We start from the raw sequence: 25,690 nt of genomic DNA, 5'->3' as shown, positions 1-25,690 counted from the left end.
CGTTCATAAGGATATGTAATTTTTGTCTACATTGCAGTCTATGGAAACGCATAAACATTATGTGGATGAAGTAGAAGTTATTAAAGGGAATCAAATTTCAGCTTTCAGTGCAATTGAACACTATGCTTATATTAATTGACATGATAATAATCGTTATTTGAATCACAGAAAAAAGGACAAAACAACGATATAAACAGTAAGACCCAAGCCTTTATTAAAAAATACCACACACCTTACGTGAAGCTTTCATAAGCCGAGAATTGATATTCGAACAGTAATATTGAAGTTCAAACCTTCTTGACACAACGTGTACCATGTGCATGTGGCATTGCAAAAACAATGGCATTAATCTGCATAGTATAAATCACTTACGTTCGATGATTTGAGGCTCAAACCTTCTTGAAAGAAATGGTGTTTACCTTATGCATGTGGCAATAGGCAATAGTCATAATCTGTATAGCATAGATGTTTACGTATGATAACGCAATGAGGACTGAGAGTTTGGTATTGATTACATGCTGTAGAAGTGATGAGTTCGGTCCCTTATTTTGTGAATGTCACAATACGATGTGATAGAGTATGATAGACTGTCATCAACAGACATTTGTTTGAACGAGCTGGAGAAATATCACCAAAAAGAGCGGATACATTACTGTTATAACTCACCTCTTTTCACCATTACAAAAAGGGAAAAAAAAATCGCAATGCAGTTCTTCTAAACTGCAAAGAAGCGCTCCATGGTAGGCCCTATTCAAACAATCAATCAGAACCAGAAAATGGTTAATGAAATACTTTGATGAAGGTTACACATCTAAGTCATGATGTATGATACAAAATGAACCAACTACTGGATAAGTTCTTTGACAGTCAGACGTTTCGTACAGCATGCATTGTCTATCATCGACGAACTGTGAATAATTTCTACCACATGAAAACTTGTTCCATTTTTCATTCAGTTACACATCTTGAAAGGCAGTGGATGCTTTTAAACGTTCGACTCCTTTCGAGACCTTATGCTGTTGTCTGATTTATTTCATATAATGTTAAATGAGATACTTGTAACATCATTCCACCAGGGTACATAATTGCACCACCCTGAAAAGATACTTCCAAACAGATCTCCAACCAAACGTCCCCCACTATAATGCACTCCTGTTTATCTAAACTGTGCATACCTGGGGGTGCTGCACTAGAGATCTCTCGAACCCAGTGTTTTTAAAAGTGGCGGATTTATGTGACCTGGTGGATTAATGTTAATGGAAGGTTCATCTTGATGACTTGAATCGGGCACAACCAGAGACTCACTGGAGGAGATCGCTGAAGACCTTCTCCTTCTCCACCAGGGAGACCTCGGTCTTGGAGCAGCCGATGTCCACCTTCCTGAAGACGAAGAGCGGCATGATCTTCTCCAGACCGGGCTGCAGGTTCTGGGCGAAGGTGGCGTTGGTCATCACGTTTGCCTTGTACACCTTGTTGCTGCCTTTGATGCTGTGGCGGACAGATGAAACGGAATGGTCTGAGTTTTTTTTCTTTGTTCGTTTATCAAAACCATGATTTATTCATGAGAAGCTCAAATCGGGCTGACCCTGCTCATAACGTATGCCTTGAAGACCTTGTCCTTGTCTTTAGTACTATGGCGGAATATCAAATGGAAAATCTGTTTGTTTCTTTTGCTATGTTTGTCTACTTATTTGAACTTCTCTTTATTCACGAGAAGCTCAAAATTCGCATGTAGTCCATTTTTAATAAAGTCACGAGGGGAGGGGTATGCGTCAGACAAATTTTAACAAGGATGCATATTATGTCAGCTGTTTAATGGCGGTTTCACATTTTAAGTGATAACAAGTCATTTTTTTCTATAGGTTCTGTTCAAACCAAAAGTTGTCATCTACTGGGTTTTGCATCTATAACCGTGGAAACGTCTTGCAGTTAAAATCACTCCTTCGTCACTTCAACTGCTTTGAGATCCCGAAGATATCGGAGTTCTTGATTTCTAAGAAGAGATAGTCAACTGTAAGATGATCCCTTACGTGTAGGTCCAAGTGTTGTTGCTCCCGATAGCCCTGTCTCCCAGCACCATCAGATGCTCAACGTTGTTGTCGCTGCCCACCAGCTGGTTAGTCATCACCGGCCCATCGTCTGGGAACCCAGAACCAACAACCTGGAACATAAGGCAGAAAATCAGTTGTTTAGAATCAAAGACAATCTAGTCTCTAAAACTAGATGGTTGGTTGGTCATCAGTGGCCCATCGCCTGGGAACCCGGACCCAACAACCTGGAGCATAAGGCAGAAAATCAGTTGTTTAGAATCAAAGACAATCTAATCTCTAAAACTCGATGGTTGGTTGGTCATCAGTGGCCCATCGTCTGGGAACCCAACCCCAACAACCTGGGGCACAAGGCAGAAAATTAGTTGTTTAGAATCAAAGACAATCTAATCTCTAAAACTCGATGGTTGGTTGATTGGTCATCAGTGGCCCATCGTCTGGAAACCCGGACCCAACAACCTGGAGCACAGGGCAAAAATCAGTTAGGAATTAAAGACAATTAGATCGGTAAAACTCGATGGCTGGTTGATTGGTCATCACAGGCCCATCGTCTGGGAACCCAAACCCAACAACCTGGGGCACAAGGCAGAAAATCAGTTGTTTAAGATAGATATCTCTAAGACAATCCAATCTCTACAACTAGATACTACTTCTGGGCGTGTCGAATGACATCCATACATCTTCTTTATCATCACTAGAATAAACTGACAGAACAAGTCAATACTAGTACATGAGAGGAGGATGGAAATTGTATCTATGAAATGAAATAAATTGAGTTTCAATTGGAATCCTGCCTTTCGCCAGCTCTTCATACTTCCGGTGCAGTGGGGAAACAATTCGTTACAACACACTTACTTACACAGCATCAACACAATATTTAAGTATATTAAGTAGTCGATAAAGCCCCTGTCACAATTTTGCGTATAGTCCGCATGACTTGCGTATTAATGGTTTTGGTTTAGGTTAAGTTTGCAGCCGACAGAGTGATTTCTTTTGTCCGATAACTAGGCTGCACAACGGTGGGTCAAAGTAGAAAACAACTTAATGCACTATGAATCTTTAAATCGGCTTCATGAATGATTCATCAGGTCGATAAATGACTAAAAAAACTTCATGCACAACAACAGAGGAGGCAACAGTTGCCTTCGTGGATTCAATCTCTCTACTCTGTTTAGTGACGCTGGAGAAGAGTGATGGATGTCACTCAAAACGTCTGGAAGTAATTTCCGAATCCTATCCAGTTGTAGAGATCGAATTGTCTTCAAATATGTGATAGAAACTCGAACGTACATGGAACTCGCCCTTGATCTTGTTCCCTTCGTAGGTGTAGCGGAAGGTGATGCTCATGACGCCGCCGTCCTCGAACTGGAACGTGCGGTGCTTCTCATACCTGAAGCAGGGCAACCAATCAATCAATCAATCAATCAACCAATCAATCAATCAATCAGCCAATCAACCAATCAGTAAATCGACCAATCAGCCAATCAGTCAGTCAGCCAATCAGCCAATCAACCAATCAGCCAATAAGCAAGTCAGCCAATCAACCAATCAACCAGTCAACCAGTCAACCAGTCAACCAATCTACCAACCAATCAACCAATCAGCCAATTGCAACCAACTAATCAGAAAATCAGCAAATCAATCAACCAACAAAGTAATCAATCTAACAATCAAATAAATAAATAAATAAATAAATAAATAAATAGATAAATAAATAGATAGATAGATAGATAAATAAATAAATAAATAAATAAATAAATAAATAAATAAATAAATAAATAAATAAATAAATAAATAAATAAATAAATAAATAAATAAATAAATAAATAAATAAATAAATAAATAAATAAATAAATAATTCATCAATAAATCAATGAATCATACTGAAAACTACCCCTTTTCACAAAGGTAATTTTAAACAATTAATTAAAATTTGACAGAACGTACCCTCCGTTGTTGATGGAGTTTTGGTACGGGGACGTCCCGGCCTGGAAGGGGAGGTACTGGTGGTAGCCGTATCCCAGGTTGGGCGCCAGGATCACCGGAGAGAAGGGCATGGGGCCCTTGGTGGACCTCACCTTAGTCTCCAGCGTTCCCTGTTTTTAAAACCAAAAGCAAACGTATACATTACTGAACTCTGTTGAAATATCACACACTGTGTCGGTTAAAAACTACATCATTATAAGTTTGACTACTTAGAATACTTTAGATATATTGAATCAATCAATTAATTCATTCATTGAAATAATAATAAAAAGATGTTTACTGGATAAAACATTTTTCTCGAGGGTGACAGACATAACGTTACCAATGAATTTTTTTTTACCTAAGACAAGGACCTCAATCTAGATATTCTCTCGTGGCCTTCATAACAAATAATGACTCCTTGACTAGAGTCTGTACCTTTACCACATTTTGCCTGACCCATCATCCCTCTTCCCTCATCACCTCAACGATAAGCGCCAAACAGGCTGTTTTTAATTTTTACGAATAAGCAGAACTAAAACAAACAAACAAAAAGAAAATATGTACTTACGTCATTCGGGTTGCCGCTGCCGCCCCCAGTGAGGTCGAACTCGTGACCGTTGATGGTGCCGTAAATATGGCAGTCGTGGGATGTGGGCAGAGCCTGGAATATAGTCAACATGAACCGTTCATGACAACATTAGTAAGGATCTAATACCAGCGCAGAAAATGACAAGAAATAGCCACGCATTTAGTGGCGTCGTGTGGCGCAAGTGGTAGAGCGCGCGGCTGTCAAACAATGTAGCCTGTATTTACACATTCAGCTCTCAGCCGGAGGTTACTGACCTCCACCCATCTTGGGTGGGGGTCAGTAACCTCCGGCTGAGAGCTTGTGTGAATACAGGCTATCAAACAATGGGTCCCGGGATCTAATCCCAGGTTGTCCGAACTTGCGCCCCGACGCCGTGCCCTTGGAATAGGCACTTTTTAAAACAAGACTTTCCTCACTTCACTCAGGTCTAAATGAGTACCTAGGTTAGGGACGTCCCTCGGATAGGACGTTAAATGGAGGTCCTGTGTTTGAGGAGAGTCACCCACCACATCTTTCGAAAAGGAGTATGGGCATGCCCCGGTGTGAGTGGATCAAAACATTCCGGCCTAAATGGGGTAGGGAATTTCCCGAGCAGCCTTCGTAACCACTGCTTCTCGATCTCCTAATGGGTCAGTGAAGTCATGCTTGTCTCGAGCATTGATGTTTCTGACCTAGGGTGAATAGATGCTGCTACAGTAAGAATTAGTTAAGTGCTTTGATGAGTGGCCCCCTACGGCCTTGCACTGAGCGAGTTCGTGAAAAAAATAAAAACTTTAGTCAACAAAGTCAACAGCCAGGAGTTCGCTTCCCCCAAACCCTGGGGAAGACCACCTAAGCGATGGAAAGACCAGATTGAGAGTGACACTGGATTAAATATACTGGTAGCGGAGGGTACGGCATGGGGCAGCACTTCCTGGAGGAACCTTCCTGGAGAGGGAGGGACCAGTTACTGACCTGGGCATGAAGGCAGGTGAAATGGGCTTTTTACGACGATAACAAGGCTTGTCTCCCGCCGAGTCGGTGTTACTAACAGGCGCGAACGGGCCCGGGCAAAATCTATTCGACTTTAGTGTAATACGGGAGTGGATTCACAATTTAGGCGGCCTACCCCATGTTTATGCGAAGTTTCATGTCCTAGAGTCACAAACTTCGGACCTCGAAGCGGCGAACGGCGGGACACTGACTGCCAAACTGACGAAAGTTTTCCGACAAAATGCCCAAATTACGAAAGTTTTCCGGCTGATTGCCAAAATAACGAAAGTTTGGGGGCTGGTGTCCCAAATAACAGAAGTTTGGGGGCTGGCGACCAAAATGACAAAAGGTTGAGGATGACGGCCAGAATTTAAAGTTCGACGGCTGACTGTCAAAATAACGAAAGTTTGGGGGCTGAGTGTCGAAATAACAAAAGTTTTGGGACTGGCCATGGTGGCCAAAATGACGAAAGTTTGGGTCTAACGGCCGGATGAGATTTAAAGTTCGGCGGCTGACTGTCGAAATAAGGAACGAAAGTTTGGGGTCTGAGTGTCGAAATTACGAAAGTATGGCGACTGACTGTTGAAATACTGACCTGCTGAATTTTACTTTATCTCGGAAAAAATCGTACAATCTAGACGGCCTTTTCTACCAACTATGTTTACTCCGACTACGATGTTGAGTACATTCAAATCTACCACTAATCCTCCAAATCCCTCACCCATTGTCTACTGATATAGCAAGACTTTTTCGCAAATGTACCGGCAAATAAATGCCGAAAACAAGGGTGCAGGGTTTACGTAGAAAATTCTAGGACAGAAAAATTAAGTTTTCAAAATGCCGTACCATGATTTTGTAGATCTGAAGCAGAAGGCGACGAAGTGATGTCAGAAGAGGACTCAGAAGATCTCTGGAAGAAGTTCTCCTCGCGAAGTGCGGTGCGGGGCCGGGGCGGGGATTTTTATACAGTTTCTCTCAAGATGTGGGCGGAGTCATCTTAAGGACTGCCGCCTTAATCTTTGGATCTACTGTAAATGCAGAAATGTACGCGGTAGTTTTATGTTCGCGGTTTTCGCGGCGACCGTCTCACCGCGAACTTAAAACAAATTTTTTTGTCCGATACTGTAGCAGCATGTGACTATAGCGCTGCCGCAAACTTAAACCAACCGCGAACACGCCATTTTCGCCTATGCGCGAAGTAAAAACCACGCGAACTTAAATGTATTTACAGTAGTACCTTCCCAAGGCAAAATGTAAATGCTATGACTTCAAGCATCTAATCACAATCAATAAAATCTTCTCGTGATCTTCAATTACATGGTCGTGTTGTGACACCTGCCTCTAATCTTCCAGAGGTTTTATTGCACCTCCAAGAAAACAACGAATGAACTTGAATAAGTGTGACAGGGCCCTAAGATCCGGAAGAATCCGAACGGATTCGGGGCCGTATATTTCTCGGCAGGCTAATGGGCATCCAAATACTGGGACTCAAGGTACAACTTACACAACATATTTGAGTTGTGTAAGTACGCACTTACACGTTGTGTAGACCCCCTCGTGGGGTCCCCCGAAAGTGCGAAATGGAACGAAATGGAACGAAATGGAACGAAATGGAACGAAATGGAACGAAATGGAACGAAATGGAACGAAATGGAACGAAATGGAACGAAATGGAACGAAATGGAACGAAATGGAACGAACTAAAACATATGTAACATTATGAAATGAAATACCTGTAGATAGCGAAATATAAGGAACGTTGTAACATTCACCGTAGACCGGAACAGGAAACAAATACATAATATAACGTGTTTTATTTCTTTAATCTGTTTGATAACAGTAAATACAACGTTTTACCGCGTTTGTGTGACTAGATTCTTCCCTGAAAATGGGGGCGACGCGTGCAAAGAGCTCGGCCGCTCTTCCTTGATAGACATTTCGTTCCATTTCGTTCCATTTCGTCCCATTTCGTTCCATTTCGTTCCATTTCGCACTTTCGGGGGACCGACCTCGTGACCCAATATTTGGATGCCTAGTTATCGAGCCTAGTTATCGAACAAAAAAAAAATTCTCGTTCGGCTATAAACTTAACCTAAACCAAAAACATGTTAATACGCAACTCTGATCTTGTGGACTTGTATATATCCACAAGTGTGACTACTTGTACTCCAATTCCACTTGAGGGCGCTCTCGCTGCGACGTCGCTGCGCTCCCAGGGCGACGTTTGCGCGCTCTCGACCTTAGGACGTACGCCAGACGTTTTCATGTTTATATTAGAATTTAATGTGCCGAACTTAAGTCATTTTTGCAAAGTTGTTTCGCGGAATGTTGTTTATCGCATGGAGAAAATGGGTAAATAAAGTATTTCTTCATTACGTCATTTCTACCGCGATTGCCACTCTAGCAATCATCATAACCAATCATACTAGAGATCACAGAATAAGAATGCAACTTTCAAAACCACTGATCGTAGAAAAGAAGTAAAGAGAAAACCCATTGACATGCATCAATCGTTGCTGAAGATATGATTCCAAAGTTCTCTATCACAAAGAAGTGATAAAAGAGAGCATTGTGGTGACCAATTATGTAGGCCAAGGACATTTTAGTACGTTGTAGGTGATGTGCGTTTATCTACCTCTGCCCAAAACACAACTTTATACCAACGTCTTTTTTTCATGAAGGAAAAGGAGTAGTGTACTACATACACTTTAGGTTATTAGTTTTAGCCTCCAAAGCTGGCTCTCAGGTGCCTTTTTTGGCTTACAATACACTTTTGCCGATGACTTCTTTTTACACTGGGTCGTTTGTGCAGCCAGCCTGTAATCATTTGGCCCCTAGACAGGTTTTATGTGTACAGTCTGGCTGATGGTGCTAAAAGGCTCGGTAGAATCTGCTATGGAGGCTATTTAGTTTCAGGTTGAACACGTAGTTATGCTAGGGTCAGATTTACAGTCCGGGGCCCGGCCGGGCAGTCTTTGGGAACGAAAATTATGATATAAAAAGACAACCAAAACACTAAACGTACGCAAAATTATCGAAGAGCATAGCTTGTGCAAATTTATTGACATACACTTTGATTTTTCGTTTCCGCAAACAGCCCGGTCGGGCCTAGTGTGACCCTAGCATTAGAGTGATAAAACGCACACGTTACTTGGTGCTTCTATAAATCACCCTCCATCACCAGTCTTTACTTCAGGTTGCTTCTGAAGAGGGTCAGAGTTCATCCTAAGGCTCCTCTTGCGACACAAAGCTGGTGCTAGATAATAGACATTCCTCGGATGGTCGTGTAATTATTTTTTACGAGCACTGTCAGCACTGTCACCTTTCAAAGAGATCAAAGGCTGACTTAATGTCTTCAGTCAGTAAGCTGTTAGTGCCGTGGCTGGTTATGATTGCTTTGTCTTCTCGAAAGCTTTAATATGGTAACAACTTATTATTATTTGTATATTTGTATATGCCTTATCCAAATTACCTTGAGGGGCTTCGTTTTGAAACCACGAGGTACTTTTTGTCTACATTACGAATATTTACCGGTTGTTAGTTATACATTAAGTTGATATCAATCATACAAGATGTCAGAAAAACTGCACTGCTTCTGATAGACGGTGCAATGGCCTAGTTGGTAAAGTGCTCGCCTTGCACACGGTAGGTCGCGAGTTCGATACCCGGCTGGGTCCTACCAAAGACTTTAAAAATGGTACATACTGCTTTCTCTGCTTAGTACTCAACATTTGGGAAAGAGTATGGAAGTTAAACACACATCACTACCAGCGGAATAGCCCTCTGCTGTAGTGACTTGCACAAATGTGTGTGGCCCAAGGGCTATAGAAATGCAGATGGGCGCAACCCCTATGCGTCTTTTCAAGACGCCCGGGTCGCTTTAACTTTAACTTCTGATATAACTTTCCTTACTAGATTCTAAATGGCTCTTTCAGCGTTCTTGCACTAATCAAGCCTCGTATCAGCTTCTTACAGCTAGTAAAACGGCAGCTTCACATTGCCAGGCATCAGTCTTCGAATGTGTTATTTGTAGATGAAAAGTTGCATGGGAAATGTTTTTTTATTCAGGGTCTCTTTACTTTGTTTATAGTCCAAGTGTACTTTAGCTGATTAAATGTTCGTGCTTTTATTCTAATATTCAAAATTAACGACAGTATAGTCCTCGCGGTTACGTTTTGGTTGTAATGCCATATTCTATCACTTCAATTTTGATTGACGGTGTATTGAGTGACGACCATCATGACCTGGGCTTTGTTACCTACTTTCTTTCCAAATAAAGAATGAATTTACTAGTGAAGAAGCAAATGTTAGACTGCAAATAACTGAAGGAAAATGAACTGTTGCACCAAACGTACAGAACTACATGGTGTTGAAAATATAGCTTGATCCTGCTAATGTGATGGGACGAAACATGATGGATTACAAAGGAATTCGTGATGAATATTGTTGTCATTATGCCTGTGACAAGAGAATCGTTCATATCTGACAGCACCATTGTTATCAAGGACGCCTTCAGGTGGTCGAAGGCTCGAACAAAGAGCAAGAATTAGAAACTGGATACGCACCTGTAGCAAGGCGCCTGGAGACGTACATAGTCGGTGTTATGTGACCTGTAGGTAAATCGGTTAAAACGTTCTTTCAGCCTACTTTTAATCTTAACTTTTTACGACATCCCCCTCTACAGAACGGCGTACGGACAGTTCTCCTTCTTCCCACGGACAGCTGCAGAGTGGAACTCTTTGCCTGCAGAGATGGAAGCTGCCCCCTCCCTGGCGTCTTTCAGGGACAGGGTGGCTCACCTCCAATAGACTCAGCTAGACACTAGACACCTCCCCCCACTACTTGGTACAGTCAACGGAAACCATTCCCAGCACCAGCACTACCCGTCAAGTGTAGCAGATTCATCAACAAGTTGATGTTGGCTACCCAACCCAAAGAAAAAAGAGAAGGGTTGTTAACTGAGGACAAGGGCGTTCAAAAACTGATCTATTCTAAAGTAATGAGGTATTTTTACCTCTACATTAGTCGTCTTAACCGGTTTGCGGGTTGTTAACTGGGGGCAAGGACGTCCAAGAAAAAGAAAACAAATGATATTTGAAAAAGTAATGAGATATTTTGCTTGTACATCTCTCGCCTTAAACGACTGTCGCTCACCCAGTATGTGCAGCACGCCATCCCAGGATCGCAGACCTAAAGCGTCCTACATGGCAACTTGTAAATCTCACGATTGTGCATAAATACGCAAAACAATTATCTCTGGGAAGCTGCGGCATTTTTGTTAATGAATCCCAAGTTTTAAGGAAAATCTAAATACAAATAGCCTACAAAAAACGGTTCATATTGACAAGCTAAATGATACCCTGACATTCCGTGTCAATACCTATGATTGGACGGCCAATTATCTTATTTCTCCGGGACATAGTTCCAGTCTGGAGAACAGTCTAAGTGTCTGACTGTCTAAAATGTGATACATTATAGCAAAACGAGGTCATATGTGGGAAACAATGGCTGCTTTGATAAGATATAAAGATTCAACCCAGGCGAGACCGCTGAAAGACATTTGAGCGAAATGAGCGTCCAAGGATTTGAATCTTTGATTCATAGACCTTTCACTGAGCACGCGGTGATCTACAATGTATTTCAATGACTTTGCTTTTAAAGGTCCAATGGGTCTAGCTGCCAGTGATTCTGATCTTTCAAGATTTTTATCATAATACAACTATCATGGACTTATCTAATCGTTCTGACAGAACGGATTGACCTTTTTGACCGCGGGCCGTATTAAAGTTACACCTTAATGAGTGACAACCACGATGTCACAGCCGGTCACTGGCCTACTTTTACTGACCTCTACGCAGTAGACCCAAAATGGACAACATTTTGATACAGTACGTGGCTTTTTTTTTGGTTGGTATCAATTCTTAACAAACACACCGAGAGTAATATGCTTTTATGAATCATAAACAGTAGAGTTGGGACTGCACGATTCTGGGCCTTTGTCGCAAGGCGCGTGCTAGACACTTAGATACAAGTCATACTGGGTTAGCCGTGACGATGGTTGCAGTTATTACTTTAGATGGCAGACTTCACCCCCTTACCCACACTACGGATTAGCATGAAACTACATCATAGTCATGCGCGTTTTAGATATCAATATGAGATGTTTTATTAGAAACACAGTTGACCCTAATTTGACAATATCAAAAGCATCTACATTGCAACCACAGTAAATATAACTGTCTGTGTTTATTATTAATGCCGTAATAACAGTTTTGTATTGCAAAACAAATACTGCACAAAGAGTAAATAATGATAATAAGTCTACTTGACTCTATTAATGCACAAACCTTCATATCAAGGTTTTCTATTGCAACTGTTCGTAGTTAACAAAAGTGTTGATTAGGCCACACCATTTTAATACCTTAGTTAACGGAATTTAAAAAAAAAAATGCTAGATTGGAAAATCAACAGGAAAACAGAATCTCAGAGGAAAGTTTGTACTTTGGTGCACACAATTTCAGGGAGTGAACAGGGTCAGGTGCAAGTTTTAAATTAAAAATCTGGTAACCAAGAAGTTAAATTGGTGTGGCCTTAGCAAAGGGTATACCCTTATTTTCTAATTTTTCTCTCGAACACTAGTATGTATGATTTCTATCACTGACCACCTTAAGTATTGCTATGATAAAAAAAAAAAAACACATACATTATCATACAGGGCTGGAAATGCCATATTTCTACATACATACATGTACACTGGTATAAGTACCATTCACAATTACCTGTAGTTGATCAACATCACCTGCTGCACTACCCATTTCCCTAGGCTCTACCAGCCTCCGCGGGTCACTGGGAAAATAGTAGAAATTGGCCAAATAGAGTCAATGGTATGAAGGGAGTCAGCCACGTAGAGAGGGTCAAATATGCGAATGATACCCTCCATGGCCAAAGTCCCCCTGTAAATGTTCTCCCTATAGCCAGCGCGGTTAGTCTGGTAAAGACTACCTTTAGTCCATCAAAAAACAATGTTCGAAGATGTTCCCGGAGTAGCATTTTGCGTCTTGTAATCTTTCAATGAGGCTGTTATGAAGAATGAAAGGACATTAATATTTTAGCCCACTTCTGGTCACATGTAACCATCATATGTAGTAGTGCAGGTTAGGTGCAGGTCACCATCAGAAATACCTGCACTAACCTGTATATACCCAGTACATGGACCAGTGCAGGTTAGGTGCAGGTTGATATCAGAAATACTTGCACATCTCCAATTTTACTTTTACTTATCTTTATATGATTAAGTGGTATTTCCAACCATGTTATGAATAATATGCAATACCCAGGTACACTAAGACTTATGGACCTTGAGTGTACGTACAAAATAGAACCTCTCTAACAGCTACATAATACTTATAATAGTAGTAGTGAGATCCTTAACATACAACATGTGCTGTGAAACTACAACTATTTGCGTTCCACTTTACGAACATTTTGTTTTGCACTTCTCCAGAAGATATCCCATCTGATATCTAACTTCACTGTTACTTGATACATGTTGGCTTAACAACACTAAACCTATTTATATGGTAAACACTTGTTTGTGGCACTACAGAATATTGCAATATATCGCTTTTGGAAACATAAGAATTGTCCAAAATGTTTACGTTTCTAGTTGAATACAGTCATGATATTCTTCAGCTTTTCTTGTGATTATATAAAAACATAAGATTACAAATCTATGTATAGTGGGTTATAATTTTCACTGTGCTAAACACATGAATCTATAACACAGTCTACATATATAGCTCGAGCACTCTCAGCATATATTCACTTATCTATAATAAGCCACTCCAGTTAAAAATGCATGCACAGCGAGATGCATTGTGGATAATATGTCAAAGGTGAAGGCCCTGAGACATAAACATACATGTACACATGTCTGGACATGTTTCAAGGATGGTCTATGGAAAGTTTGAGGCCTGCACATTTGATATATAACCCAGGGCTGCCTCCAGGACCCGTCCTTCCGTCCCAGGACGGAAATTTGTTAGTTGGGACGGAAAATTCAACCCTGTCCATCCAAAAAATATCAATTTCCCGACCTAAAACTGATGAAAATGTATTTTTGTAAGCTTAGAATGACAGATTCAACATTGAAAATCAAAAACATGGGCTCCTAAACAATGAGTGGGACGGAAAAAAAAATTGAAGCTGGAGACAGCCCTGATATAACCTACAGTACATCTTGCTGTGCATGTGCATTCTTAACAGTGAAGTGGCTTATTACCTACCGTATAGTAGGTTATTTTATTCACTGTGTTAATAAGTGTAGTATCAGATATAACATAAACATAAAAATTCTTAGTGCACATGCAAATGTTACTGGTAGATGGACAGTCTATGGCTAACAGTTATGTAGCTACTTCTATCTCTGTCATCAACACTTTTTCAATGATTCCCTTTTCACTATAGCTACTTTTCTTGGAAACCTTGGACCTATAATGCACAATGATGAATTCTTCCAAATGAGAAGTATGTCATATAAAAAACCCCACTAAAATAATAAAATAGTAGAAGAAAGAAAAAAATACTGCATCAGAGAAAACTATCACAATGATGCTCTATGGATATTTGTCCAAGGAAATTTTCTTTTTTTCTTTTTTACAAACTCTCTACATGATAGCAATCTTTTAGTGATCTTCTCTTTTTGGACTAAAGGACTTTTAGATATCAAACTTTACGCTTCTTTTTCCACCTTCTTATAAAACCTTCTTTACGGATAGTCCAATCACCAACATTTTGTAATGCCAAGGTGCACCATGGGAAGGTTACAAAATGGACCAATCATGTCACAGTGAGTTACAACCTGTCGCCTGATTGGCTAGTCTTGTAGTCAAGTAACAATTGAATAGTCAGCCATCTTGGAACGATTTACTGATTGGAACAACAAGGTTTTTTATTCGCAACCAAAACATACAATCACAGCAAACGTTTCAGTGACCGTCTTTCACCTTCCTCAGAGCAATACTGACTGGTACTATTCCACGAGCCATAGGGAAGCCACATTGCACTAATAGCTAACAAAAAAGTATTATGCTTTGTCCTCAGTCTGAGGTTCGACCCTTACAACTTTACTACACTGCACCACATTGTTACAAACTGTAAGCAGCGACACCTAGCAGCAGGGTGGAATAGTACCAGTCAGTATTGCCCTGAGGAAGGTGACAGACGGCCATTGAAAGGTTGGTTGTTGATTGTACATAATATTATGTAGATCCTGGTCGTGAATTAAGAACCTTGAACATCATCAAATGATTTTCGCATCTGATGAAATGATTCACGGACATCAAGGAACAGTTAAAGAGTCGGTGACCTTGAAATGACCTACTGAGCGTCTTCCTCAGATGAAGCCGACTCCTTTGGCTCTTCCTCTGACTCCTTAGCTGTTTCTTCCTCCTCAGAAGATGCCGACTCCTTAGGTTCGTCTTCCGCTTCCTTGGCCTCTGTCTTCCCCGCCTTCTTAGGTCTGCCTCTGCCCTTCTTGCCCTTGCCCCGACCTCTGCCGGCTGCCTTGGGTTTGGGTGACTTGACTGGACGACTTTTGGGGCGACCTCGGGCCTTCTTGACCTTCACCTCGATTGGCTTCTGAACTTTGGTCTTTGACCCTCGGTGGAATGCAGATCTAGAACATGTGATATTATAAAATCAAATGCTGCAGAAATACGCTAAAGAATACAAAATATCTAGGACATAACGTTAAATGTTAAAAAAAAGAAATTCTTAACTTAATACACATTCTAAGTCATACTAAGATGTAATGCCCTCATAGCATACTTATCAAGAATACATGTAAGTACAATTGTGTGCTAAATGTGGTGCTTTTTTTGACACACTAAAGGATAGTTTCAGTAGGGCCTTATACATTACACGTTCAAGCAATGCCATTTACAATGCAATATACAATTATACATAATCATGTACAATATACAAGACAGTATAGTCTACATAACAAGTACATTGTATACAAGTAAGGTTTATGGTTCTGATGCATTTTTTTCTCCTTGCAACCTCAAATATCCCCATGACCTACTTGTCATGCAAGAGCTGCACAAACAACCTTTTCCAAAAGAACACTTGATTGTGTAGGCTTGAAATCTTAAAGACCATGCCAACATGACCCAAGGTATGGGAAAAGCAAGAACGGCCCATATCTTGTAGGAAAAGAAAAAAAAAAACTAGGTCACACATTCCAAGCAACAATTTCCCATCACAACAACGTCTACACGGTAAGTACACAACACTAAGCCTTTCATAAATAAAGGAATACAACACAACATTCAGACTTGAAGAACAGTCAAACATGGAAACAAAGGGAAGAACACACACTGTGTGGGATGGCATAAGGCAGAGCAACACTCTGTGAGGATTATAAGATACAAATGTAAGTCTAAGTGGTGTTGCGGTGACGCAGTAGCAGGCTGTTTGGCCCAGAACCCAGAGGTCCAGGTTCAAATCCGGGGTGCCCTGATATCTCTCGTTGATGTTGCGCCCTAGGGAAAGGCACTTTACACGACTTTCAGTAGACCCCTACTCTTTTCCATAGGTGTGGTGGTTTCTTTAACATGCTTGTGGTGTGGCTCTCCTCAAACACAGGAGCTCCGTTTAACGTCCTATTTGAGGGATGGGCCAGACGGCGCTAACAGAAGCTAGGTACTCAGTTCCAACTGAGTGAAGTGAGGAAAGTCATGTAAATTCCAAGGGCACAACGTCAACGGGAAAAATCAGGGGACCCGGATTTGAACCCAGGACCTCTGGATTCTGGGCCAAACACCCTACTGTTATGCCTACATGACGACCTTACCTCATGAACAATAAGATGTAATGGACTTTTTTATGTATACAGGATAGTGTCGATTTTAAGGTGCCGTGAGATTTAATTGTTGTATTAGTATTCTATTGTGTATATAAGAGATCCAGTGGTATGTAATGAATTCCGCAATTTGGCCCTTTTGGGCTGCAAAGAGATTCAACGAATAAACCAGTCATATATACCTGAGGAGAACCTCCATGGGTGGCACATACTCTATCAGCTCCAGGTCCTCGGGGGAGGGGATGAACGGCTCAGTCAGCTGGTACGTACCTGGAAATACAGGAAACTAAATACTAGTATCAAGACACAGACGGACAGACACACACACATACACGCACACACTCTAACACACACACACACGCATACACACACACACACACACAAACTCTGTTAAAACATAATCTTCTTTGCAAACTTAAGGTAATTATTTTGCTTTACTTTATGTAAATATAGGGAAAGCTTATCTGTTAAAATGTTGGGATGCCTGGCTTTTTTTATTTCACAGAAAGAAAGTGATCTCTAACCAGCTTAAGTCACCAAAGATCTGTTCTTCCACTGGCCATGACAACTGATAATTTGAATACCATATTCAGAGGCTGGAATCGATGTTGTTATGATAATTTGCAAGGGCACAAAACTAAATTGTGGCGCATTTTGCTTTGAAATGTGTTTTTTTTCGGGTGGGTATGACATGAATTAAATGCAACACGGTGTATTCTGCATCACTCTCGGTCCCGGCCCTCCAGGCGATCCGACCTGCGGTCAGGCCGGTACCTTCGGTCGTATGGAATAGACTGTGTTGTATTCTACATTGTACAGTATTGGCAGGTTCATTGTATGGAGGAAATTCCCATAGCTCTTTTAGACAAGTACAATGAACAGTGGACCACGGCTTAACATACCGCCCCAAAGACCGCAACCCTTTCTGGAAGCATGCATGTCAGGTGAGCGACACAGCCGGGATTCAAACTCACAGCTTCTCAGTCTAGAGGCAGGGTCATTAACCCCTGGACCATGCATGCTATAGAACTACATGTATACTAGTACATAATTTTCAAAACTATTCTGAATTTCATTTCTTTACCACCTTTGTGGAAAGAGTGACCTAACAGGTGACTATTACCTCTTCAAAATGTCATCCCGAATTCCTGATCACCTCTATTATCATTGATAAGTGTGTTGGGTCCTTTGACGTGCTTGAATGTGGCTCCCCTCAAACATGGGACTGTGGCTTTACGTCTCATCCGAGAAGCGTCCATGACCGAAGTCAGGTCAGGTTCTCCTTTTCACCTTAGTCCGGTGAGGAAATAGATGTAAATAGCCTTTTCCATGGCCACAACAATGGAGCCTGTCAAGATTTGATTCCTGGACCTTTAGATGCTAATTCACGGGGGGGGTGAAAGTGGTGTGAAAACAAGACGATTGGCACAAAAATTCCTAGTACACATTGTGGTTAGATTGGCATGCTCTGATTCTCTCTGTACACTACTGTATCTAGAGCGTGCGAAATCACAACGAAAAAGAGAGGTCAGGAGATAACTAGACCGCAACATGGCAGTCTGCAACCACTTCAGACTGTCACCACTGGAGCCAAGCGTGTCCTGGACAGATCAAGGCCTTATCAGAGGGGTGTGGTAGGAAGTAAGTTGCGTCCCTGCATGCCTGATTGAGCTGGAGTCTAAAGCCCGTTGTGTGGTCCTGTTGTCGCAATGATAGGGTATCCTGGGTTTGAAACTTTGAATCCTGTTACTATATATAGTATGTCACCAATCTTCAGCCCTTGGGAAAGGCCCTTTGTACTACTTTCCTCGGTGGCTATGAGTACCTAGCTTCAGTTAGGGGCATCCCTGGGAAAGGATGTTAAACGGAGGCCCCGTGTTTGAGGAAAGTGCATGTCTACCATTCAGACAGAAACAAACACGGAAACACGGAACACGGAAACACACACTGTCAGACAGACACACACACAGACACACAGATCTAGACACCGAAACAGTCACACAAACAGCTAAGCTGACAGAAACACACAGAAGCAGACAGTTTCACACATAGATAGAAACACACACAGAGACTGTCAGACAGACACACACACAGACATACAGATTTAGACACCGAAATAGTCACACAAACAGCCAAACTGACAGAAACACACAGAAGCAGACAGTTTCACACACAGATAGAAACACACACAGATAGAAACACACACAGATAGAAACACACACACAGATAGAAACATACACAGATAGAATCACATACAGACACCCAAACTGACAGAAGCACAGACAGTTATATGCACAAATAGAAACATACACAGACAAAAACACACAGACACAGAGATAGAAAAACACACAGCCAGATACAAACACACACATAGGCACACAAACTGACAGAAACACAAACAGACACACAAACAGAAGCACACACAGAAGCAAAGTCAGACAGAAACACACACAGAGGTACAGACAGACAGAAGCACACACAGACAAGCTAAACACAAAACCAGTCCTACCCGAGGCGCCCTTCCCAGTGATCTGCTCGAGCTCCCCGTTCTTGACCCCCTTCTCCAGCCCTCGCTTCAGCTTGAACATGTGGTTCTCTATGTCCAGTGTCGGGTAGTGTTCTCGGATGTACTTCTTAATCATTCCAACCTGGAGGAAGAGAGGAATAAGGGGATTTCTATGTCGTTTGCTTAGAGGGCACTAACACAAGTACATGGTGGTACTGTCCAGGGTCGGGTAGTGCTCTCTTCTCTGTTGTTTGCAAAGAGGACAAGTACATGTAACAGACTGAACTCCAATGTTGTCCAGGGTTGGGTAGCTCTCATATATACTTCTTTATCATTCCAACCTGTGGGAAAGAGAGGAATGAGGGTATGAGTTATTGTTACGCCAAAAATAATTACTCAAGCAACTGGATAAGATTTTGAAACAGTCAGACGTTTCAGACAGTATCCACTGTCTTTCGTCAGTGACTAACGATAGGACTGAGAACACCAGGTTTTATACCAAAACTCTGAATAGATATGTCAATGAGGTTAAGACAATTTAGGGACAATTTAATGAGTTATTGTTGTTCACCTTGTAGTGCCTAGCGTACTAGTAGTGCTCTTGAATATTCTTCTTTATCATTTATCTAGGGGAAGAGAGAGAGGATGGGAATAAGGATTTGATGGACTTTGTTAAAGATTGGGAAAGGACTTTTCTTTGTCGTTTGCTTAGAGGGCACAAACACACAAGTACATGTAACGGTGGTACTGTCCAGTGTTAGGTAGTGCTCTCTGATGTACTTCTTTAGCATTCCAACCTGGGGGAAGAGTGGGGAACAAGGTTCTGTTGTTAAAGATGGAGAAAGACTTTTTCTCTGTTGTTTGCTAAGAGGACACTAAGACAAGTACAATGTAACAGAGCTACATCTTTTTTTGTACTCCAAAGTTGTTTATATTCAGAATTGCTCACACCTAGATATACAATGTATGAAGTGTTCTTTATCATTCCAACCTGGGAGACAAGAGGGAAATGAGTTATTGTTGTTGTTCACCTTGCCGTGCATAGTGTCACATGAGGCAGCAAGTTTCTTTGCTGTTTCTGTAGCAGGGTATATTTTAATAGGGAGGGGTCGCTAGCCCTTCCCTTTAACGTACTCAAGGCACGTCCTCTAACACGTTTCTTCCAAGATGAAAGCAGCCCCAGCCTCAGCTGAAATCCTATCTGTTTTCATGCATGCAGAAACTTCTGATTGCAGTGCCAGTGAAATCTGCTAGTGGGAGCAGTTACCTAGTGTAACATGGTTACTGTGTATATTGCTGTTAGGGGGGACTCAACATTTAGCACCTGCAACAGTTATCTACAGACTTACCTGGTATAGAATTTGTCGGAATTGCGTTTGATGACAGCTGACAGATCAGGTTAGAATATTTGAGGGTAAGTTTGTATGGTCTGAAGTTTTGAATCTTGAGATAATGATACCATCTTTTTCTCTACTTTGCTGACATGTATTGCATGTATTACTGACATACACTGGAACTGTTTTGTCTCCCCTACGCTTACCGAAGCCTCTTTCGGCTCGTTGGCTGCTTTGATGGCGACGCCGATCATAGTCTCCATGGGCTTCTTGGGCTTGTAGCTCTCCACCAATCGGAATGTCCCGCTCATGCCTTTTCCTGAAACGCACAAAAAATGAAGGTTAGGGTAACAGCGTGGTTCAAGTGCCGCTTATAATTACTGACCAGTTTGATTGGTCTGGACCTTTTAGTCTTAGTGGTAAGCACGTTGGGTTTGTGCGCTGGCGGGCCAGGAGACTGTACTACTCACCTTGTGCGTTTCATTGGAAAAGTATATATAACATTGTCATGTCCTTTTTTTTAAAAATCACCAAATTTATAATCCATCTGTCTATCTCTATGTAATTTTTATACATTTATACAAAAGATGAATTGAAAATGAAGATGGGACATATTTCAACACAGAACTTAAAATCTACACACAGTGCAAGAGCCCCCTGCTACTACCAACAAGCAAGATTGTGGAACGGTGTTGCCCCCTTTCAGAAGCAGCTGTAACTGCAGTATGGATACAGTTGTTTTGACCTACTTTAACATACTGTATCCACAGACAGTATATACTCTACACCTGTCTGTGAACAATCAAACACATGCACACAGACACAAAAACACAGACACACGCATGCACCTCTCCAATGTACACACACATGCTGACACACACACACAAGAACACAAACACACACAAGAACACAAACAAACACACTTACACCTGACATCTGTATGAGTTGTCACTTCTCCACACCCATCCACAGAGCTCTTTTGAACAGGGAGAAACACACATAGACAGAACAGACAGACAGGTAGACACACACACACAGACAAACACAGACAGACACACACACACACAGATAGACACACACACACATACGGGGAGACACACACACACAGAAGCACACAAACCTGGAAGCTGTAGGAGCTGCCCGTTCTCCACCCCCTTCTGCAGAGCTCTTTTCAACAGTAAGAAACACCCACAGAAACACACACATACACACACCCACACAAACACATACTAGTACTGACACACACACACACACACATGCACTCACACATGCACACAGACACAAACACACGCTGACACACAAACACACACTGAACACACACACAGACAGACACACACACCTGACAGTTGCAGGAGCTGCCCGTTCTCCACCCCCTTCTGCAGAGCTCTCTTCAGCAGGTAGCTGCGAGTCTCGATCTCCAGGTGAGGGTAGTGTTCACTCAGGTACTTCTTAATAGCCTGGGGAGAGGCCTCCTTAGGCTCACAGTGTTCCACCTGGATGAGACAGAAAATGCATGTGTCTCAATTCAGTTGTGGATTATGCATATGGAAGAGCTAATCTTTTGCTGGTCATGACAAGGCCAGACATTATAGACATTTACATTAGTGACTCCCCCCCTCCACTTCGACCTTGTTGAAAAGAGGCCTTGTGTGGTCGAACAAGCAATCAAAAGTAAATAAAGGCTTTGATTTATTGATTGAAAGTTTATGAGGATTCAATGCATTTAGAAACTTATTTTAAACAAGTACAATAAACCGTGTGTCCCATTTTATAGACAGTAACCAATGCCAGCAGCAGGAAAGATAACTAGGAAGACACCCAGGCTACATGTACTGTTACCCCTAACAAAACATGCACAAAATTCACATGAAGAAGTTGTTCATTGATAGTCAGTAATGTTCAAAAGTGCCTATTCGTGTGGAATATTTGAGTGTCCCATTACCATTGCATCTCTGATGATGATCTCCATCTTGGGAGGTTCAGGAATGGCCATCTTCTTGGCAGCTGGCGTCTTCTTTGGGCTCTTAGGTGCCTCCTCCCTCTCTCTGGAATAGATCATTGGAGATTCTTACATTAAAGAAATGTCGCTTCATAGCATTATAAAGAGTTTTTTTATAAAAAAATATACACAAGAATCTTAATTCCATTATCTGCATGCAAAAAGAACTTTTTAACTTTCTGTTGTCCTGTGGGACCCACATATACATGTAAATGGGTTGCACATTATAGCACCTGTATGTACTATGTGGGTCCTGTATATGTTCGGGTCTGGGGTAATTTTCAGCTGAACGCATCACACCGCAGAGAGACACACTGAATGCGGAAGTAACAATGCCACCGCAGCGCAGAGAAAATAACCTGATTGAGAAATCAAAAATTAATTGCGTAAAAAAACGCCAGCAGGACAAGGGTAACTGGTGTTTTCATTTCTCTTATCAATGTACCAGCGAGATGGTTATGAAAAAGTATTGACTTCAAGAAAAAAATTCAAGGCAAAGCATAAGTTCAAACGATAGCCAATAAATATCAGTGAAGAACGAAGAAACTTGCTTTGACTTCCGCTTGGGTCCTATCCACTTGAAGGTGCCCGATGCGCCAGTGCCCGACAGCTGCTTGACCAGGTCTTTCTTCTGCGCCCGTACCAGTGCCTGTTTGACCAGGTGCTTTTTGGTGTCCGGGTAGTTCTCGGCCAGGTACTTCCTAATGGCCTGGGCTGAGGCTCCCTTTGAACCTGTGATAAACATGGCAATCAGAGATGGTCAGAAACACACAGGCAGACAAATGCACTGATAGACATTCCCAGGGATATATATATGGCACATGATATATATATATATATATATATACATGTATATACAAATTACATCTGTTAGCTAACTCAGTTCTGTTGCAAAGTTCTTTTCTGCGGATCTGCTTTTCTAAATCTGCACTGTGCATCAGTCTGGCTTCTCCTGATTTCAGCTGTCTGCATCTCCATCTGGAACAGTCACTTGCTTGACCAGGTCCTTCTTCAGGTCCCAGGGATGTCTTCAGCTTTAAACTTTCTGTCCCACTCATTGTTTGGGAGTTGTGTTGTTAATTTTTGTTGTTAAACCTGTCAATTTTAGCTTTCTGAAATGCAATCTTGTGAAATATTGACTTCAAAAATGAAAATAAATAAGTCCAACCTCCAACCATGGCGAGGGCTTCTTCCACCAGGTCTATCGTTGTTGGTTTCTCGTCAGGGTCGCGGTAGAACGCGGGCGGCGGTTTCGAGACCTTCTTCTTGACGATGGCCCTGTGAGAACTGACGACCTTCTTTGCTGCGGTTTTGGCAGCGTCCTTCTGTCGTTTGGTCAGACTGGGCCTCTCCTTTCCACCAACCAGCCTACAGAACACAAACAATCAGTCTGAAGCCCATTACTCAACAACGGGACAGGAGAATTAATTGTCTGACACTCCTTTTCATTTTCATTTGAATTTTCCTACATTACTGCTTGTATAATTAATTTCATATCTATATCTTACATAACAAAATTCTTCTTTTCATGGGGCAAAACCATTAAATTTGATTGTGACACCGACATAAGGGTATGGGTGACCAGTATGAGCAACATTCCAATACACTGCAGAAAATAACTGCATCTGAGAGGCCAATGGGCTTAAGGAAATGGAGATAGCAAATGCCCTATACACCTTATGGTATGGGGAGGAAGATTCAACTGTCATAAAAAATCAACATTTTTAGTTCCGTACTTGTAGAACCCAGTGAAGCCAGTCCCAGACATCTGCTTGAGCTGTCCCTTGGAGACGCCCCTCTTCACCGCCTGCTTCAGCAGGTAGGTCCTGTTCTCGATGTCCAGGTGCGGATAATGCGCCGCGATGTACTTCTTGATGGCGATGGTCGACGCCCCCTTGGGTCCCCCCGTCGTGTGAATGGCCTCTTCCAGTACCTCGTCCATACGCACGGAGGAGTTGTTCTTCTTGGTTGGCATGGTTACGGAGTAGCTGGGCTGTAGAATAAGTTTTTTAAACCTCTTTGGTTACACATACTTCTTTTTGACCCTTCAACTAAGTTCAAGTCCCAAAGACAAAAAAAATGCCCCTGTAGTTCCAGGGCAAGGTGCTATGTGGCTATACCACTTCTTCCTTACATCAAAAGTTCTTTGCCACATAAGACTGCAGTATATCTAGGACAAAAAATACAAAAGCTGGACATTCTGCTGCAGTACCAAAAAAAAAAAACCCAGGAAGATTAAAATTGAACTTGACCTTTGTTTTCCTTAGACCTACTCTTACAAGTTACACCGAATATCATCACAATCCATCTATTGCTTCTTAAGACTTAAACTATGCTTCAACCAAAATCATGCAGAAACACAAACAAACATACAGACACACCAAAAAAACAATACCCCCATTTTTCATTTAGGTAAAAATTAAGAGCTCTGCACTGAAATAATGTAATATAACACAAATGCTACAATCTGGACATTGTAAATTGTAAACACACACACACACACACACACACACACACACACACACACACACACACACTAACACTAACACTAACACACATCCATACCTGGGTACATTCAAGGGTAATTCCTGTCATTGAATGATTGATGATGGAATATATGAATTTCATAAGAAAATATTTAATTCTGTTCAAAATCATACTTAACACCAATAAGTTATTGTATACCTATAATATTAGGTCCATACGAATAACCGGGAATGATCATTGTTGGCGCTGTGATTTTTCATAGACTGAGCAGTTCCAGATTCTTATGCAAATTAGTTCCAGTCTGGGACGCAGGACGATTCGCAAATCTGACCGACAAATTCACTTGGATAAACATTTGCAATTCAAACATTTCTTTCAATGGAAAACAACTCCAAAACCTTTCACAGTGTTGTAGAATTTAAGCCCAAAATATGAATACACGCTCAAGCAAAAATGCGCAACACTGCGACGTATTTTTGTCACAATCTGTTGTTTATCATGTGGAGAGCGGAATAATAAAATGCGTTCGTATTTGTCATAATAAACGGCATTTTTCATTGTAAAGACAGAACGAAATGTATAGAAAACGGTTCTGACGCGTTCTTACAAACCTTTCGCTTCAGGGCGGTTGTGTTTTGAAGACGCAGGGACGTGCAGATAAGGAAAATAACAAACAAACCTCGTGTATAAAGTGGGAGGTACACCTCCGACGCTATGGATGACCCTTAACCCTAAACAGACAAGTCGAGAATGATTTAGAGGGTATTCGTAAAGATAGTTAGCTAATTAAGTTATGTTTTTACATTTATTCTGATACATATTAGCATTGAGCTAATTTGTATTTTTATTTGAATTCAAAGTGTATCAAAAGATAGTGCTTTTCAATTCCAAGAAACAATTATTGTTATGAAAAAGAGCAGGAA

At 41.5% G+C, this 25,690-nt stretch overlaps 2 protein-coding genes across 2 annotated transcripts; both read right to left on the bottom strand.

Annotated features, from left to right (window-relative positions):
* Positions 1 to 202: 202 nt before the first annotated feature.
* Positions 203 to 6,497, bottom strand: LOC136424445 (red fluorescent protein drFP583-like). Its single transcript, XM_066413046.1, has 7 exons — positions 6,424 to 6,497; positions 4,585 to 4,677; positions 3,996 to 4,144; positions 3,339 to 3,438; positions 2,254 to 2,275; positions 2,031 to 2,139; positions 203 to 1,488 (listed from the first exon to the last, which is right to left on the bottom strand). The coding sequence occupies exons 1-7, from the start codon at positions 6,424 to 6,426 to the stop codon at positions 1,302 to 1,304; spliced, it is 663 nt and encodes a 220-aa protein (XP_066269143.1). The 5' UTR covers positions 6,427 to 6,497; the 3' UTR covers positions 203 to 1,301.
* A 5,221-nt stretch (positions 6,498 to 11,718) lies between these two features.
* LOC136424585 (heterochromatin protein 1-binding protein 3-like) lies at positions 11,719 to 25,498 on the bottom strand. Its single transcript, XM_066413197.1, has 10 exons — positions 25,379 to 25,498; positions 24,017 to 24,273; positions 23,449 to 23,648; positions 22,832 to 23,012; positions 22,224 to 22,326; positions 21,621 to 21,774; positions 20,488 to 20,600; positions 18,951 to 19,089; positions 16,624 to 16,711; positions 11,719 to 15,253 (listed from the first exon to the last, which is right to left on the bottom strand). Exons 2-10 carry the CDS (start codon positions 24,253 to 24,255, stop codon positions 14,956 to 14,958), a joined length of 1,515 nt encoding a protein of 504 aa, XP_066269294.1. The 5' UTR covers positions 24,256 to 24,273; positions 25,379 to 25,498; the 3' UTR covers positions 11,719 to 14,955.
* Between the last annotated feature and the right edge of the window lie 192 nt (positions 25,499 to 25,690).

This window comes from Branchiostoma lanceolatum, chromosome 18 (genome assembly GCF_035083965.1).
Source record: "Branchiostoma lanceolatum isolate klBraLanc5 chromosome 18, klBraLanc5.hap2, whole genome shotgun sequence".
Taxonomy (NCBI): Eukaryota; Metazoa; Chordata; class Leptocardii; order Amphioxiformes; family Branchiostomatidae; genus Branchiostoma; species Branchiostoma lanceolatum.
Note: the sequence above shows the minus strand (reverse complement) of the source record. Positions and strands in the feature narration are given on the sequence as shown.